Here is a 12,981-nt window from a genome sequence, read left to right as displayed (position 1 = left end):
CTATTTTGAGCATCCTGAAATATGAATGATGTTGGATGAGCGTGTGGGACAGTTTGGAGGGAAACAGGAGCATTAACAGAGCATGTTTCGTGCAAGGAAACCCTTTGTTGGCACCAGTTAAGGATTGCGTAACCAAGCCCAGTATGTCTTATTTATTACTGTCATGTTAAATGCTCGACGTGCCTTCAGATTAGGGATTACTCAACACCCTTTTAATTTTTCAGCTTTTTAGCTGGTTAGCATACTTCACCCCTTGCAGATGACAACCGCTTAGGAAAAAAAGAAATCTTTATTTTATATTTTTTTTTGTATACTTGTACACAAGTAAAATAAAATGCATATCTATATATACTGCAATCTTGTGAAGGAAGAGGTAGCATTCTTTAACAAATGCTGCCCGTAAACATGGTGTGATGGAATGGATACGGAAAAACTGCAATATTCATAAACATAGGATTAAAACAGCATCAAATTCATTACCTCTGCAAATGGGAACCTGCAATATTGTTCAGTGTGATGTCAAGTTACAAACAGATTTTAGACATTCTTTTCGGAGCATTTCTTACACTTTTTTTTTTTCCTGTAAATAAACCATATTTCTTTACCATCTGCTGTAGCAAAAGCTGCTTTGTGGGCAAGTGCAGTTCCGAAGACCAAAGGTATAATTCACAGGTTTCAGGACAAATAAATTATGTACATCTTGGTGTTTGTCTTTTTGTTTTTGTGTTTTTTGTTTTTTTTTTTTTTATAAAGGCATCCAGTTAACTTTTGTGTAACAAAGCTTTCTCAGGGTGAATGGTAGTTTTGCTTTTGTTTGCAACATTTATGGAGGTCAGCAAAAGTCTAGTATTAAAGTGTCATCAACCCAGGAAAAGAGTTAATTTTAGCAGAATAACAGTAAGCTCCACACCAAGGGGGGGATCAAAAGGCTTAGGCTGAGCTGTAACGTGGAGCTGTTTCCTTGCTGGGTGAGGCGGCACTGGGCCTTTGATTTGTTCTTTTTAGAGCAGCCCTGCCTCTTTTTGGTTGGGACTGTGGAAGGTTCAATAGGCTCTAGAAATTCTGGTTTCAACTTGGTCAATGGAGGGTCTACAATGCTGGGGAAGGTCCCAAAGGGGGAATCGTTTATCTGCTTGTTGCTGCCATTTTTGGAAGGGTCCGTCTCAACGTACTTGGTTTTGGACATGTTCTCCTTATCCTTGAGAGGGTTGTTGGAGGACGGCCGGCTGCTGTGGGAAGAAGGACCTGCCTTGCCTTTAGCTTCATAAATAAAAGATTTATCCGTTTCTGGCTGGCAGCACTTCGGGGAGCCGTTGTGGGAACCGAGAGGGGGGATCCCAGTGGGCAGTTTACCAGATCTGGTCTTGGTGCTAAAAACGCTTGTTCGTATCTGGTTGTAGGAGTCAACACATCCCTCCAAGTCAGAGCTCTGCAGCCTTTTGAGGTCTCTCCCTGCCAAGCGGAGGGGAAGGTGGCACTCCAGCTCCGAAGACGATCCTTTAAACTGCTTAAACCAATTCCAGAGAGACCGAGCCTGGCAGTCACAGATCCACTGGTTGCCATTCAAGCGCAGGTATTGGAGGGATACCAGGGGAGCCATGGTTTCCCCCGTGAGCACCGTCAGGTTGTTGTTAAACAGATACAGGGTCATCACTTTCCCAAGGTCGTGAAAAGACCGGCGGTGAACCAGGCTGACTCTGTTCTGGTGCAGAAGCAGCCGGTCGAGGTTGATTAGCCCACGAAAGACGTTCTCTGACAAGCTCTTGATTTTGTTACCATGCAAAAACAGGTAGGTGAGGTTTGCGAGATCTATGAAGGTGTCATCGGGCAGGTTCTGTAGCTTATTATCCTGAAGGTAGAGATATTGTAAGGAGAACAACCCTCGAAAAAGCCCTGTGGAGATCTCCAGGAGCCCGCAGCGATCCAGGTGTAAGGTGTGGAGGTGAACAAGACCCCGGAAAGTGACAGGGTTGATAGATTTTAGGTTCGTGTTGTCGCTAAGGTCTAGCTCCTCCAGTTTGTTGAGCCCGTAGAAGGCTCCAGGCTCAATGAGGCTGATGTTGTTGGAGTGGATCCAAAGAATTGTCATGTTGCGGCAGGAGGTGAAGCTGGTGGACCTCACAAGGGTTATCTTGTTGTTGTGCAAGAAAATGCGCTGGCTCTGGATGGGTATCTCAGTGGGGATTGCTGTCAGTCCTTGCTGCTGACAACTTATTGTAATCTTCGGTTCACTGTAGCATACACATGCCCCAGGGCAAGACTCCACTTCTGACTGGATGTTCAAGCAAAGCACCAAAATCAGCAGTTTGCTTCCTAAAGGATAACAAAAATAGTATGCAAATTAGCCAGGGTCATGGGAGAGTGCTTTTCTTTGCAACTAATAGATGAGCCTGAAAATCACCCTTCTAAGCGCGTTGCCATCAACCACAAACAACATATGCCAGGGAAGCCAAACAATTAAAATACAGAATTAAAAATGCTCTACCTCTCGACACAATAGCTAAAATCAATATACACTTGTAGTGACAAAATCTGAGCAGCTCCTCAGCCTTTCACACTTCGGTGGCGAAAGGGAGTGATCATTATGTATTTGCATCGTGGGTCCTGGACGTGCATCTAACATAAGCCCCGTTCCAAAGAGCTTACCTCGGAGCAAAGGGTTTGTCTCCTGGGGGGCATTTGTCTCTGCCACAGGCACATTTAGCACAGTTCAGCCTATGGGGAAACATCTGCCCAGCTGTGGCTGGTGCCTGCAGCCATGGGGTTGTACTTGGCACCTCTGCGTCCCGTTCCAGCAGTGCCACCAGCTCCTTGCCTTTTGGGATCATCGAACAACTCTCCAAAACAAGCAGGTGTCCTCAGATTGCACTCAAAAGGTAAGACGGAGATGGGGCTTTTGTGGCTTTCCATGAACAATTTTGGATTGATCTGGTCTTCCCGTAAGAAATAACTGTGAGGGATTCCCGGAATAACTTACAGGTCAGACCTGCCTGTAGAGGTCTTGGGGCATCCATTCCTTCACTCGGTCAAACCTTTATGCCACATGTTCTCGCTTCCCTTCGTGTCTCCCCTTTCTCCCTTTGCATCTGTGCAGCCACTGAGGAAGAGGAGAAAGCAGCAGGTTTTTTCACAGAGGGCAGTACTGTTGTTGGAGGAAATCACGTGCAGTGCTTGATTCAAGGATTCCTCAAAATTTGCAAGGCAGAAGTAGGTTTCGTGTGTCCCAAGAGTGCAGGCAGCCCACTGGGGTTGGAAAGCCCCTGAGAGGAATGGTATTTCATGGTGACGACCACCTGCGTTCTCAGGAGCTGGGAAGCCTTTTGATTCACCAAATTCACCAGCCCCAGCTGGGCTGCTGGGACAGGGCCAGGAGGACGGGCAGAGATGGGCAGAGGCTGGTTATCACTTTCTGAAAGGGGACCTGGGAGAGAGTGAGGGTCAGCTTGAACCTTCAGCTGAGAGACCTGCAGAGAGACCTGCTGTTTCCTACCCACAGTGGGGAAGGTGGGGAGGAGAGACAGTTTCAGCAGTGCTTTACCAGCAATTAGCAGCAAGTAATTAGGTGGCTTCCTGTAAACCACATACGGGAGCTAAAATGAACGGGCAGCAACTGTAGTAGCGAGACGCTCCGTTTGTGAAACACCACACGTGAGCAGGGACACGTGTGTCTCCTTCCCAGCTCACGACAGCACCTCTGGCAAAAAGACACGCTCCTCCCCATCGCTGGGGATCCCCAGCCCAGGGAGAAACAGTAGCTTTCCTTCTCTGTTGTTGTGGGAGGTTTTTTCCTTCCCTGAGAGGCTGAAAATGTCGTTCAGGCACATCAATGCTTCGTTACACCTTACGGTAAAATAGCAGAGTTTGAAAAGTCGGGTAGAAAGAGACAATGATGGAGAACTGGGCAAACTGGGGAGACCGGAGAGAACCTGGTCGCTCCCAGCCACGCATGCACGGTGCAGCGCGCCGGCTCCCGCGGGGCCGGGTCCTGGAGACAGCAGCTGCATCTCGCAGAAAAGCCTGAAAGGCCATCATGGAGCTAATGAAATCACATCATCTCTGCGTCGAAGTAGTGACTTCAAACCCCGATGATAAAGGAGTAAATCATACGGAAATCCCACCAAATTGCTTACTGAAGCAATAACAAAGGTATTGGAGGAGCCAAGCTGGGAGAGTTGCTTTTCTGCAATAACAGGTTGGGATCCCAGGCCTGAGTTTCACTCTAGTCAAAATAATTCACTGTGCACAGCTAATAAATCTGTGGTGATCCAAGAGTCCAATATAGGCAGGAGACTCCTATATATCATAGTCCACATGGGAGGAAAAATAACAGCTCAGCACGCAGAGATAATTTGAGCCTGATATTATTAGCTGCTGAGCATCCCTGGAAGGCAGTGTGTTGCATGCAGTATTATGACACATTCTGGCTGGCTTGTCATGTTTTGACATATCACGTCCCATTGTATGGAGCAAAGTAACACGAGACAACTGAAATCTCCTGCTGGAGACATGTCACACCACGAGGAGCCTCCTGGGAAATTAAAACCATGCTGACAAATCTCTGACCAGCACAATTCTTCTCCAGCTGATAATGAAAACCTGCAGCCAGAGAAATACGACTTTCTGGAGCTTCTTTCTGCAGTGTCGTCATTCAGGTGATGGGGGCCAGGGTGGCACTAGAGCAGTGGGATTCATCTCGCCACGCAACACCACCCGCTCCAGCAAAACAGCTCTCAGATTGCCGGCACCCCTGCAGGCTCCACGGCTCTTCCCAGCTGCTCCTCCCTGCCTTGGCAGCACCGCAGGGACTACAGCCTGCTTGGGGAAAATCCAACCACAACCCAGACGCATCCCACATGCCTTATAACTACGTGACACGCTCGCAGCGGAGTGAATGCAAAGAACCATTCCTATGGGAGAGGAATCACAATGACAACACTTCTGTTCTGGCTCCAGCCAGGGGAGGCAAGTGCATAATAAATACATGTATACACCAGGAGAGAAAGAGAGAACATGGAGCAGCCAGCGGAGAACAAGCCGTGCATATGAATACCACCCTGCCCAGTGCTACCCCCTCCTGACAGTCACGCTCCCGCACCCTCTGCATCGCTTGTGCCCTGAGCGTGCACCATCAGCCCTTTCCTATGGATAGAGATGCCAGGGCTGGGCAGGAAGGTCCCGTCCCGGTCTCTGGGTATGTGCAGACCTGAAGGCATGCTACGGCTTGTCCCCAGCACAGAGGAGCAGAAGGGAAGGGGCAAATCCTGCTCCACTCTAAACCACAGCTTTTCTTCTCCCGCTGCCACTGCCCCTGAGGCTGCCGGGAGCTGTGAGTCAGTGGCACTGATAGCCGGCTGCCAGTGGAGCAGCGTAGGGAAATTAATTACAGGCAGGGCTAGCCTGTGTGCTTTAATTAGGGACCTGGTGTTCATGAGCTGCTCGGATTAGCTCCTTCCACCGGAGACAGTTACTGTCAATCATCCCCCAAAGCTTCTTTCCAGTTAGTTTCCTGCTGTGCAGCTCAACCATGTCCTGACTGATCCATGACAAAGCTCAGCACCCAGCAGCCATCAGATAGTCCTCGGCCAGCACAGGGCCTGAAGCAAGTGCAGGAGTGGGTGCAGTTCACCGCCAGCCGTGGGAAGTCCAGGTGATGCTGCAGACCCTTTCTTCCTGAGCCAGACTGGGGTGTGCTGTGGCACAGACTGGAGGGACCATGCTCCTCCAAGGAGCTTTTCCATCACTGGTGTTCAACCAGTAACTGCCTTGTGCTCAGTGTGTCCCAGACCACAGCACCCACCAAGTGCCATGAGCCGTCCAGATCTTAGAATCATAGCAGGGTTGAAAAAGACCTTTAAGATCATCGAGTCTAACCATAAAACTAACACTGCCAAGTCCACCACTGAACCATGCCCCTTGCAGCAGGACAGCTTCACCCATCCAATTCCAGGCAAGCATTACCTTGCTTTTTCTGACCAGGTGCCAAGTGACCACTTTAGGACAGGGATGAGCACAAGTCAGGGTTCTGGGACAGGGAGGTTGCAAAGACTTGGCATCAAGCCACGTTAATGCAGCCACACAGATTTAGGATGGTTTGAAGCACAGCAGGGCTTGTTCCTGTCTGCTTCAAATACACCCAAACATTTCCAGGTAATCTCTTACTCCAGATCAAGTCCTGCAATATTGAGACAGGCCAACGGTATCACTCCTGTGCCCCCCGGAGCTGGAGCCCATCATTTCAAAACAGGTCCCTGTTTTGGGGCCCAATGCCATGACACAAAGCACAGACCCAAGTCCCTTTACGCCGAGCCAAACACTGCAGCATGGTGTGGAGCATCACACACATCCCGGAGGATGCTGCCCTGAGCAGAAAGGTCAAAGCCCTGGTTGAGGGTAGATGACAACAAGAATCCAGAGGACCTGGGCAGAAAGAGCCCAGCTACTCGGCAGCCTGCCTGGCACAGGCAAACACCATGGTTTGTTAACCTGGAGCACTGGGTTCAGTTCTGGCTGTGGGCTCCTTTCTTTTCCAGGAGGAAAGTACAGGAGATAGTCACTCGTATCTTAGGGAGGAGGGAGGTCAGAAGGTCCACTGTGTGCTCATTCTCAGAAATACGTGTCAAGCCCAGCTCGCAACGGAGGGCTACAACCTCCTTCCCTCAACTTGCCAGATAAATCCACCCAGAGCTCTGCGTATGCAGTGTGCTCCCACCATCACTGCTGACCCATTGACATCGGAGCCTCCACCACTTGCTGGACTCTTCCACCTGCAGGACTCAACCTCAGTACCCGTCCCTGAGAAAAAGGGTCTTGGTGTGACATCTATTCCCTCGCCTCTTAGATGAGAAGCCATTCCTACCCCTTCCAGAACATGATTAAAACTTAACTGGATAGTTCCAGTGAAAAGTGAAAGATGAAAGAAAATCCAGTACCTGGAACCTTCAGTTCCTCCAAGACTTTGGCTTTGAGTTTAGCATTTGTTCCTCCAGAGCTTTCTTAAAAGCCAGAAACCTCCTTCAGTCAAACTGCCGCACTTCCCCTTTGCCATCTCAGAAGTGTTATGACTCATGGAACTGGGAAGCAATTAAAGTGGGTCCATTATCTGTCTTTCCACTAGTCCCCTGTGCGATCGCATTGTCAAACATGGCAATTAGAAAGAAAAGGCTCTAGGGGCCTCTAATGATGCTTTGCAAACTTTTTAAGAGGCCAAAGCAAAATGCAATTTTCTGCAGTTTGCAGAGCCGTGGCCTTTCTCTGCTGCTCTGCACTTGTCTCTATTGATTTGGAGATATTATAATGCGGCTTTCCTACAGTGGAGGGTCAATAATAATTTGAATTCTCTCCTGGTTGGACATAAAGGGAGTACTTTACAACACAAAGCCTTTTGCTGATGCACACTGCATTTTGCCTTTGTTTATAGTATGGAGATGCTATAGCTGCTTAATTCCCTGTACTGAACTGATATTGTTTGAAATTCAGCACGTGGCTTTGAAAGACGCTCTGCAAAGCAGCTTCAGTGTCTCCTGCTTTGTCCTGTGGCCAAAGGTGGGTCCGTGTGTGCGAGTGTGTGCGTGCGCCAGAAGGAAGAGGCCAGCACTTTTATGCATTTCGAGTCGAAGGCAAATTGAGAGGTGAACAAGGAAGGAGAATCGGTTTGGATTAGTCTCACCCCAGGCTGGAGTTTCCCTCCTGCTGTCGCCTCCCTCCACTGCAGAGAGGAGGCTGGTTCATGATGGTGCAGCTGGAGTGGCTGTAGGGTGAGGAGAGGAGGAGAGTAGTGATACTCTGCCACCATACCAGCACCTGGGGGAAGCACCCAGTGTTACAGCTCTGGGGAACTGAGGACATGGAGCAGGTAGGACCAGAGCAGGTCTCAGCACACAGGTGCCTGCTGCCACTCAAGCATTCTCATGCAGCTGCCTGGCTGCCAGCTGCAGCAGAAAATTTTGGGGTTGCTGCAGGTGCTGTGGCGTATCTGCAGCTCCATGGGGACGCGGGGGTGTCAGGCATCCCTGTGGAGGCGAATAGCCAGCAGAACCACTGGGATCGAGGGAGCTGACCACAGCTCCCTGTCTTCTCTGGGGCACTGAACTGCTCTCTAGGCTCGGCTGACTGGGTCAGCTCCATCCTCCCAGGCCGCCGCTGGAGCTCAGAGTCCCAGCTTGCACCAAAACACCTATGCCTTGTTCTGGTGCCCAATCCCAGCTGCCTAAAAATAAGCGGCTAATTCTCTTTTAGACACGTCTGAGAAGCCAATGGGAGTGCTGGCAGGTTTGGCACAGGTTCTCTAGGAGACCTGTGCTCTTCCAGCTGGGTGTGATATAAACGGCACCACGCAGCAATGTTTAGGCACCTAAACCCCACCCTGAACTTCTATAGGTACAGTCTCTGATCCCACATGCTCTGGGACTGCATCCAGATCCATTAACCTTTGGGACTGCGGTGCTCTTCATTCCCTTTGGCAGTACAGCCTCAGTCCTGCTCTTTGGTATATCTCCCTGAACGAGACAGGATTTTGGCAGAAAAAATATCATATGTAGTCAGAAATGAAAGGTCATTTCCGTAATGCATCCAGGCAGGGGATGGAGGCAATAGATGTGCCATTTCCTAACTTCTAGGTGTTCATCTTTTCCACCTAAATCATACTCCCTTAATGTGATTTTTGGACTTAATATTGCAGAGATATTTTTAAGGGAAGAAGGTAAAAGCGAGTTATATCATGTGCAATTCTTAGAATCCGTCCTCACAAATCTCCAGAGGGGTTTGAATGCTGATTCTTCAGCAATGCTTAGGGCTGAACTACATGACTCATTACGTGAGCTGAGTGCAGCACAAACCTTAACCAGGGCAGCTCCATCCGTTCAGGGGCATGTGCCAAAGCAGCTCCCGGCCGGCGGCACTCCCCATCCCTACCAGGGGCTCTCCAGTGCTCCCAGCATTTTGGCAGCAGCATCGGTTTAGCCTCACAACATTTGAGCAGGGTTATACTTTTGGGGGTTTGCCAGCAATTTCCCTCAGCAACATCAGGGAGAGAAAGGAAAAGGTGATAGTTAACAGTTTATATTTCAGCCAATTTGAATATGAATTTGATGAGGAGGAGAAAAAAAAAAAAGAAAGAAAAAAAGCGCCTCTTCTCTAGCCAGAGGATTTTCCTCCTCCTGAATTTCAAAGGCTTGCTGCAAGCCATGGAGGTGTGAAAGAGTCTCAGAGAAAAGGTCAAGATAATCCTTCACAGGGGAAAATATCAAGGGATTTAAATACAGAAGTCATTAGGTCCCTGTGTAACAATAATACTAATATCTATTATTATAGCCTAGTAATGCCCTGCGAGACCAGGAGATAAGAAAAAGCCCTTGCTGTAGTACCAGAACGTCAGAGTTCTGCACTGACTCAGACAAGGGCCCCTTTGGGCTGGTCTGACCCAGTGGTCAGGAGCAGATGCAGATGAAAAGGCAAAACTAAATGGTGTGAGTGTTGCCTTGGCATCTCCTCCAAGCCCTGGGCAAAAACAGTGGCCCAGGGCCCGCCTGAGGTAAAATTTCCCTATCTCCTTAACAGACTATGAAACCTTCTTTCCACTCTCTCAGGTTTTCTCCAAGCCCTAGGTCACAGCATCAACGCTGCTCCAGATGTTTTTGCTGTACTCTGCACCTTTTCCAGGTCCTCTTCACTGTTGAGATGGGAGGACGATACTTGGGATGCAACTGCTGCGTGGACCTACGCAGAGGTTCATATGTCCTGCTCTGTCCCTTACAGCTCCCGTGCTCTGCCTGCCATCGTTCAGCATCAAGCTGAGCTTTTCGGAGAGCCTTCCACAAAGTCCCCAAGATCACTCTGCTGAGGAGCAATAGCTCATTTAGAGCCCATCATTGTGTTTGTTTAGGGAAGGGTCTGGGCTGTTTGCCAGGGTACATTACTCTGTATTTATAAATGCTGAATCGCATCTGCCATCTAGTCTGTGGTTATGAATTTTACCGTGAAAGCCCTTGCTGCAACAAATCATGTGCCCAAATATCCACTTTCCTTCAAGCAGAAATATTATCATAGTTCACTGTTGTGCCCAGATCTTAAAATGTAAGCAGGTTGTAGTAGTGACATCCTCCTGATCCAGCAGCCAAGCTGCATCGGTAGTTCACAGAAATAAGGACTTAGTAATCCCCACCTATCAACACAAGTGAAAGGTGCTCCTTAAAATTATTTACATAAAAAGAAGAATAAACTTTCCCTGCATCTTTGATATGAGGTTATTCTCTGAGGTGTTTAAAAGCTGACCTAGTTATCACTGTTTCCTATGGAGAGCCATAGGAAAATCCTATGGATATCCTAGCCCATGCTTCAGTGAGTGCTCTTGCCAGCTCTGTGCTCTGCCACCTCACCTGGTGAGAATAAGTATCTGCCAATTCTATCAGCAGAGGCAGAATTTTCAGCAGTTCTTGTGTAAGATGTAATAAATCTGCCTGTTTTCCATCTGTCCTGTTTCCAACTATCCATCCCACATCTGGAAGGGAAAAGCTTATGACCTTTTAAAGGGAAAAGCTTATGACCTTAAAGTAAAACCATGGAAAACTCCTGTAGAAAAGGCCTCTTATGTGGGTTTATACTGTTCAGTCCCAGGCCTGATACTATTCCACCCTGGCCCTTTCCATGCAGATAGCGTAGGTCCCAGATGCTGCTGGCTCATCCAGGCTCTCCCAGTATTCCCTTTCTCTTCCTCAGAGGCGAGCTGGCTTCCCCACCGTATGCAGAAGTGTGTCCCCTTTCAGGACGTGATCATCTATGGTTGCTTCACACTGGAATAACCGTGTCCATGTTCAGCTCTCCTGAAGACATAACACACAAAGTCTTGGTGTTGCCCCCTCCCCCAGTGTTAACACCACAAAGGTCCCTGCACCACAGCTTCCCCCAGGCCAGTCTCAGCATCAGCCTCCGTACCCAGTAGAACACATGGAATTTGTAGGGATCTGGCTCTGAGCAGGCGAGTTTGACGTGACACCATCCCAGTTACCAAATACTATGGCAATAGCCTGGAGGAGAAGCAAAAGTCTCCTGCAGGTATCCAATGCAGGGGACAGCAGGTGACAAAGGCAGAAGTCCAAGGCAAATGTCTGATGTGGAAGTCAGATGAGAGGAAGAAAATGCCCAGTGCCCAAAGGACAAGCATTTGGAGTACCTGTGGCACTCCTGGGAAAAATGAGCAGGAAGGAGGGAAAAGGAAGAGGATGGGCAGGAAGGCTCACTGCAGGACAGCCAATAGAACAGGGATTGATAGACATCCATGAAACCCTGCAGGTACAGGCTGAATCCTCCAAATCCACTTGTCATGAATTCATCTTGGATGACCACTCTGAATGAGTGTCTCAATCCTGATCCACTTCACAAGGCCGTGATGGTGCGCTGACCACAGAGCTGGGCTTGGCCAAGATGAGCACAGTACGTGGAAGGGGGAGCAGGTTCCTTCCTCACAACCTGCCAGAAATGTCACATCTGCCTTTTTTCCAAGTCCTGGCCACCAAGGACCATGACATTATCGTAGCTGTCCCTGCCACACTGCCGTTTGCAAAGTGTCATATGACTAAAATCCATATCCAGCCCAGTAAATCCCAGCAGATGCCAGGTTGCCTAAGAGAGCAGACTGAAAGAAGCTGTGACCGGACCCCAGCAGAGTGGGTGAGGGCATTGTAAGTGGTCATGATCCTCATTTCCACCTTATCTGGATGGGATGCATCCAGCATGTTGCATGAAGAGGATCATCTGTGATATCGCCACCATTCAACCCTCACACTGTGAAGAATGAAGCGAGAAAATATGCATCGTGAATCACAACTCGCTCCCACAGAAGTTAGCATTATCTGTGCCATATCTGTAAAAAAAAAAATAAATCAGGGACAAACAGGTGTCCAAAGGAAGCAAACTCAGGTTCCTGAGATGACTTAGATCTCCCGTGGAGCCCGAAGTATCTCAGGAATGCTTCAAAACATTATTAGTAAGAAGCAGAGTTTCCTGAGTATCCAAACCTGGCGCGGGTGAAAGCACGGTGTGCGAGTGACTCACAGCAAGGAGAGGTACAGCTCCAGATGGCATCTACACCTGCTCTCCCCCAGCCATCTGGGACTGCACCCCACTCGGCAGCTGCGAATCCCACCCCCACATCTTCAGCACTGGAAGTGCCCCGTTGCACCAGGCAGCTTTCTTCTTGGTTTTCCTCTAAAATGACACTTATCTCAGCTTTTGCTTACAGACCCAGCCTCTGCAGATAACGTGGAGTGGAGGAACGGACTCTAGGAAAGAGTCTGGAAGGAAAAGTTGCTCCGAAAATTTCCCACGACCTCAACATGGACGCAGACAAGCCCTGCAGCTGAGGAAACTAATGCCCCAAGCAACACAAGTGGGAGAGGGAGAGGGAGAGCATTTTAACTTCAACTTCAGACACAAACACTTTTTTGAAGAATGGCCAGGAACGAAAACGTGAGAGCAGACACTTGCAGGAGACTGAAGATCATATTTCCCTACCCTGCTCACAACTTGATGCTCTCCTTCCTGAGCCTGGATGACCAGAGCTCTCCACCCCAACCCATGAGTTGTCCCCTTGAACAGTGGAGTAGCAGAGCCATGCTGCGAAATGTAAGGTCTCTGCCTGACAGCCAGCTGTGTGGTGCAGACACCGGGCATTTCTCGGCACTCCCTTGGACATCTTGTCCTCCCATCCCTGCGATGGGACAACAGCCCGGTCTATCCATGCTCTCCTCTCGGCACACATCCCCGCTACATTCACACAGCTCATTCTTTCATTCCCAGACAAAACCTGGCACTGATTTTTGATAGTGTCTTTATCGGGTGTCAGCTTTGTCTCCTCTGCAGTTTCAGCATTAGACATGCTTCCCTGCCCTTCTGCTGCACTCTCATCCAGATAAGAAACACAACACCCACAACTCTATAAGCACATTTCTCTGCGATGTGCAGGCTCTGTGAATCCAAGCTAAGCAA

General features: G+C 49.0%; 1 protein-coding gene across 1 annotated transcript; it reads right to left on the bottom strand.

Annotated features, from left to right (window-relative positions):
- Window positions 1–883: 883 nt before the first annotated feature.
- RTN4R (reticulon 4 receptor) lies at window positions 884–2,828 on the bottom strand. Its single transcript, XM_086623707.1, has 2 exons — window positions 2,771–2,828; window positions 884–2,313 (listed from the first exon to the last, which is right to left on the bottom strand). Exons 1-2 carry the CDS (start codon window positions 2,826–2,828, stop codon window positions 884–886), a joined length of 1,488 nt encoding a protein of 495 aa, XP_086479833.1.
- Between the last annotated feature and the right edge of the window lie 10,153 nt (window positions 2,829–12,981).

This window comes from Tauraco erythrolophus, chromosome 19 (assembly GCF_009769465.1).
Source record: "Tauraco erythrolophus isolate bTauEry1 chromosome 19, bTauEry1.pri, whole genome shotgun sequence".
NCBI lineage: Eukaryota > Metazoa > Chordata > Aves > Musophagiformes > Musophagidae > Tauraco > Tauraco erythrolophus.
Note: the sequence above shows the minus strand (reverse complement) of the source record. Positions and strands in the feature narration are given on the sequence as shown.

Excerpts from the sequence above, each read along its gene's own strand:
- RTN4R (XM_086623707.1), bottom strand. The coding sequence starts at position 2,828 with ATGATCCCAAAAGGCAAGGAGCTGGTGGCACTGCTGGAACGGGACGCA. Across the intron at positions 2,314-2,770 it reads ACGGGACGCAGAGGTGCCAA|GAAGCAAACTGCTGATTTTG; the intron begins GTACAACCCCAT and ends GTTATCCTTTAG.